The sequence below is a fragment of the Macrobrachium nipponense genome, chromosome 30, assembly GCF_015104395.2.
Source record: "Macrobrachium nipponense isolate FS-2020 chromosome 30, ASM1510439v2, whole genome shotgun sequence".
NCBI lineage: Eukaryota > Metazoa > Arthropoda > Malacostraca > Decapoda > Palaemonidae > Macrobrachium > Macrobrachium nipponense.
The window spans coordinates 17,546,601-17,552,883 of NC_087218.1; the positions used below are offsets into that span (position 1 = coordinate 17,546,601).

The 6,283-nt window shown below is 39.4% G+C and overlaps 1 protein-coding gene across 3 annotated transcripts in view; it reads left to right on the plus strand.

The window, feature by feature from the left end:
• Nucleotides 1–5,939, plus strand: part of LOC135202334 (uncharacterized) — an 18,021-nt gene extending 12,082 nt beyond the window's left edge. For all 3 annotated transcript variants that reach the window (XM_064231680.1, XM_064231681.1, XM_064231682.1), the window contains exon 5: nt 4,548–5,939. In XM_064231680.1, the coding sequence (XP_064087750.1) occupies nt 4,975–5,607 (633 nt within the window). In that variant the 5' untranslated portion in view covers nt 4,548–4,974 and the 3' untranslated portion in view covers nt 5,608–5,939. The remainder of the gene's footprint in view (nt 1–4,547) is intronic.
• The last annotated feature ends 344 nt before the right edge of the window (nt 5,940–6,283 follow it).

Genomic DNA, 6,283 nt, shown 5'->3' on the forward strand with positions numbered 1-6,283 from the left:
AAAGCGTTACCATATCAGCATTCCAGCTATATATATCATAACTCTTCATCAGTGTCTTCTATACTGATTTAAGTACATCTTTCTATCCTCCAACCGACACAGTTGGTTATGCTCTGACCTCTTGATTTGTTCGCTTCATGCCAGGTGCTACATTTCCACTCGCAAGAGGTTTTGACCTGTCTGTTTGTTGTTTGAATAAATCCTTAAGTTTGTAGACACGGCCTCTTACTCACGCCTTCGCTACAAGTTAATTGCCCTCATAATAAAGAATAACCAAGACTGAGACGAGCTTCAATAGTTAAAGTTTGTGAAACAAGTGGAAGAAATAAGAGCTTATGTGGAAGAATATTACGCAAAAAATCTGAGAATATTATGAATACATTATTACAACGTGAGAACATGAACGCACAGCAGATTACAAAGACTGCACACAAAAAAAAAAAAGAACAACTCCCGGAGCACCTACAGATTTGCGGGCCCACTCGACCGCCGACCGAAATCGGCGGAAGAACACCAAAACCAATATGGCGGCAATACCAAAACAACAACAAACAAAGTAGGGAGCGACTACATATCCGCAACGATCGATTTACGTGTGCTGTCAGTAAGGCCATGGCGGAACAGCGCTTCGCACCTTATCCACATATTTAAAGATTCTTGGCAAGCACGGCATGTTCTGGCAAGAGGTAATGTTGCACTGCGCGCACTAGCCACAGGGGTTACAGTAAGGCTACTTACCGTGGCGGATGGATTTGAGTGTTGCGCGGCCCGCGAAACTGGCCCGGGAATCTGTAAACCAACCACCTTTCGCGCAATTTCCGAGAAAAAGCTTTCAGGCATATGCCAGTGAACTAAAAGAAAGTCACTGTGAAAGTTCGAATGTTAAAAATGGCAGACGAAGAGACCGTATAGTGTCCTTACTGGAATACCCTTCAAAGAATGATGTGTCATGATGACATTTGTTGGAGATATTTCTATTAACAAGGATATGTCACAAAGAACAGCGTGTATCATTTGTTATGCCTCTGTCCCAGATTGGTCTCTATTGCAATGATTAAACAACTGATACAAAGAAACAGTATCGCAGCTAATTCCCTTTCGGTGATATTCCCGAACTAGAGCGAAGGGGATATTAAACGACAATATGAGCTTAATGTTTGAGAACAATCGTTGGAATATTCCCTCCCAATTTCCTCATTCATGTTGCTACTGGCGACTGCAATACTTCTTAAACCGCCTTGGCGATAATTCTGCCTTGTTTGTACACAACATTGTATACAGGGAAGACATACAGAACAATGACCAACTGATTACCTACAAATAACGCCATATATTGGAGGTGAAACTTCACTTTTACTGAATTCTGGTTAACATGATATTTCAGCCACGATTCCACTGAGAATCTAAGTTACTCACTAGGAGTTAAGTGAGGCAGAGGCATGTCTTACAGACATGCAGGCCACACTTACTAACTATGGGTTTCAGAGACAGTTCAAGCACGTTTTTTGGCAATAACTCTGTAACGAACACTCGTATCAGAACGAGTGTATTACACTCAGTGCCGTAATTTTTAAGGGTACTGTGAATCACTAAGAGTAAAGAATAAAGACGCTTGTCTCTGTACCAAGAGGAAAAAACTCCATTAGCGAGAAATTGATACGAACACAACAGTAAAAATCTCCGCCTGCCATCTTCCCCCACCTCCACCGCCAACCCCGTCCTTCTTCCTTCCCTCACCTTCCCTTCCCTCTATCCGAAAGTTGCTTCAGTTTAAACTTATTTTGTATGATTTTTCTATCTATCTATCTAATAATATACATTGTTGCATTTATCTAGCGATCTAGTCGGTTGTTAGCTGCCAGTTGACTGATTTATTTATGCATTGATCCGCTCATCTCTCTATCCTCTCTCTCTCTCTCTCTCTCTCTCTCTCTGGTAGTGGTACCTACTGTAAATGATTATTAGAGTGAGAGATATCTGAATGTATGGTGGAGCAGTAAAACGATAGATACTATGAATTCTGGTAAAGCGACTGTTATATGTGCATCGGTATAATCAAGGCTTTAGCTTTAATGAATGTCCGGTAAAAAGGCTCAGCTTTTATTTGTAACAGAGTAACTATAACCAGTTACCTATTCAAACCAATCTGAAGGCAATTGGAGGTTTTTTCATGGCTAAAAAAGTTGAAAAGTTGCGTGACAAACGAATTTCTGCAACCGTGCCGACAGTTAAGTTCCGTGGTGGCCATCTCTTCTTCAACTTCGTAATACAAGTACTGTAGGTTAGTGTGGGCCATTGGCCCATCTACGTGAGACATTATATCCGCGAATCCTCTAATTTCTCACGGGAGAGAGGGAAACTCGTAGCGTGCTCGAGAACTTTATTCCTTTCACAAAAAATTCAAAATTCAAACAGCTCAGGGAGATCCCAACAGGTTCCACAGTTCTTTTTTGATAAATCTCAGTTCACTCAATATTCACAGAAATGGTAACACAAGATACATAGACCAATTGGTATAACAATTTACAGTCTCTATATAAAAATAGCAATAAACTCTGACAAAGGGAGGGCATAAATACGACACAGCACAGGGTGTGGGTGACAAGGAACAGGGGAAGGGCAAATTTCAAAGGCATCATCTCAACAAAGGGGAAAACAATATTCGTTTTACAACAAAAACACAATTTACTTGATTAAACACACACTATAATTGTCATAATAATAATGTTTAGCAATATTTAGAAATGAAATACGTAATTTTTCAAATATATACCCAATGTAAACAAATAGGGAGCGTTCTTTTGGACGCTACAGCGTACATTTTAACAAAACGTAAACACAAATCGAGACCATTCTCTTTGACAACAAGCATACAATTAACAAGTACCATATTGATGATACCCTGAGTCCGCATGAGGATTACGAAGAAGGTAACCAACCACGAGTATAACAGTCGCTTTACCATAAATCATAGTGTCTATCGTTTTACTGCTCCATATTCAGATATCTCTCACTCTAATAACCATTTACTGAGAATAAATGAAGAGAGAGAGAGAGAGAGAGAGAGAGAGAGAGAGAGAGAGAGAGTTGAGCGGATCAGTGCATAAATAAATCAGTCAACTGGCAGGTAACAACCGAGTGAATCGTCAGATATATACACCAATGTAAACTATTATTATATAGATAGATAGAAAAAATCGTACAAAACATGTTTAAACTGAAGTAACTTTCAGAGAGAGAGAGAGAGAGAGAGAGATCGTTAGATATTATATACAACAACGTATATTATTGGATAAGTAGATAGATAGATAAATAGATAGCTAGATAGATAGATAGATAGAAAAATCATACAAAATAAGTTTAAACTGAAGCAACTTTCAGAGAGAGACAAGGGAAGGTGAGGGAAGGAAGAAGGACGGGGTGGCGGAGGAGGTGAGGGGAGGGTAGGCAGAGCTTTTTACTGTTGTGTTCGTATCCATTTCTGGCTAATGGAGTTTTTGCCTCTTGGTACAGGGACAAGTGTCTTTATTCTTTACAATTAGTGATTCACGATACCCTTATAAATTACGGCACTGGGTGTAATACACTAATAGCAAAATCTCGTTCTGATACGAGTGTTCGTTACAGAGTTATTGCCAAAAAACGTGCTTGCACTGTCTCTGAAACCCATAAAAGGCTTCTGATTAATGTGAAACCGAAACCACCATAGTTTGAGACACCGACCTGATTAAGAAAAATGGATTCAAGCATCTACTCCGCATTATTGTCTTACTTTATATCGAGAAATGTCATCTCAATTTTGTGGGCACGGTGAGAACGAAAATTAAGACCTGGCACTAGGCGCAGAATGACGTGTGTCGACCATGACGTGGGGCCCCGTGACGTTTACACCTGCCACGCCCCCCCTCTCTGTATGGTTATCAAATAATATATAATACATAAGTTGTAGTGAATTATACTGCTCTGTGATGGAATCTAAAGACATTGATTAGTTATTATGTTTGAATAAACTCATTTTTAGCCTTACTTGTGTTCATTATTTAATTAATAGGTAATTCTTACGAAAAAGAAGACAAAAAATAAAAATCTCGGATGGCAGTCAGAGAGGTGATCGTGCTAGGGAAGGTACACGTCTGTTAGATACAGGGATTGACAATGGCTCCTGCTGACACCTTGCTTACTGCCTACTATTGACAATTTTATATCATGTCTAGAATGCTTCACCGTTGTCCGCAAGGTTGTCGTAATGCTTATGTGTTGCGACTTTTAACATACTACAAGAGGGAACAAGACAACAATAAACTGAAGATTGGATTGAATAGGTTGGTATCATGGTGTCATGTTTAACGGCGTACCATCACGGACATGCATAGTTGAATATTATGCATTATCAGATTCTCTCTCTCCCTCTCTCTCTCTCTCTTTATATATATATATATATATATATATATATATATATATATATATATATATATATATAAAGAGATAAAGAGAGAGGTTGTTCGATAGATAATCACACTAGAACAAATATTTTTTTACCCAAACAGACCGTATGAGCGAGCTGCTGATGTCATGGATATGACAAGGAATGCCGTTCGTCAGATGATCAGGCGCACCGCACATTCACAGCCAATTGCAGGGCAACCAACTCCACCAAGACCACCAGTCCCATTACCATCACTATCCTCATCGCCAGCACTATCATGAGCTCCATCGCCATCATGAGCTCCATCGCCATCACCATTGTTCAGTACAGTCTCATTCCACACAGCTAGCTGAAGATGTGTTCGACTCTTTTACCATCGGTACAATTCGTCAAATCCCCTTCCACGAATACATCGTCACGCTACGTTCACAACAAGTTCTTGTCAAAGGAAAGCTTTGCAATTACTACTCTGACAAGAGAACTCTAAGAAGGAAGGCATATTACCTGAAGGCACATCGGAAACTTCGTTTTGGAGAGTACTTCACAAGATGGGATTTCGATATAAGACGTCACACCGAAAAACGTATGCTACAAAAGAGTCCCTAGACATAGTGTGTAAAAGGATCCGTGCTCTCAGGGCTCTCAAACAGTCTCGTGAAGAAGGAAAACAGGTGGTCTACTTAGACGAGACATTGTTCACTACAAGGATGAGCCACAACAAAGAATGGGTGGACACAACTCAACCATCCACAACTACCACATATAGCCGACAGGTTCCGCCAGGAGATGGTGAACGCTTTGTCGTGGTAGCAGCTGGAACCAACAAGGGCATTATTGAAGATTCATTCCTTTGTTATACAGCTGAGAATAGCAGTGGGGACTACCATGGTGAAATGAACGCCGAACTCTTCGAGCGATGGCTGACTACCAAATTACTACCATCATTAGAAGAGCCATCAGTTCTCGTTATCGACAATGCTCCTTACCACAGTCACCCTACAGAGGAGAGCCACTGTCCAACTACTGGCATCAAAAAAGGCGCTCTAATAAAATGGTTGCAGCAGCGCAATATCACATACCCACCACAAGCTTTGCGACCTGAACTGCTGAAGATATGCAAGGAAAAATCAACCACCTCCCAGATTCACAGTGGACAATACCATTCGCCTGTGGGGTCATGAAGTAGTGTGGCTACCACCAGCACACCCAGATCTAAATGCTATTGAGCAAATATGGGGTGTCATGAAGAAGTGCGTTCGATCATCCCTTCACCATTTTACACGAACGGACCTCAATGCAAGATTGAATGAAGCAAAGTTGTGTGTGACAGAGGACGTGCGGGCAAATGCTGTTCTGCTCTCTGAATGCTTTGAGAGAGTATTGGTCATTAGATAACATCCATGACAGTGTGCATCCCATCATCATAAGTCTCGCCAGTGACGACGAAGAGGAAGACTTTATTTTAGACAGTTTTGAGGGGTAATAAAAAGTGAATATATATATATATATATATATATATTATATATATATATATATATATATATATATATATATATGTATGTATATATATGTGTATATATATCTATATCTATATATATATATATATATATATATCATATATAGATATATATATATATTCTACTTCAGTCTTGTAACTTTATTCATTAAAATGTTAGCTGCTATACTACTATCTATGTACAATACACTTATTGTTAATGAAGTATTACTATCCTTTCACCTCCATCCAATCCTCAGCTATATTTAATATTTATAATGATCATATTATGTGTGCACCCTCAACAATCATATTCACCAATAATCAATTCACATATAGCACGATTAAACTCTTTATCTAAA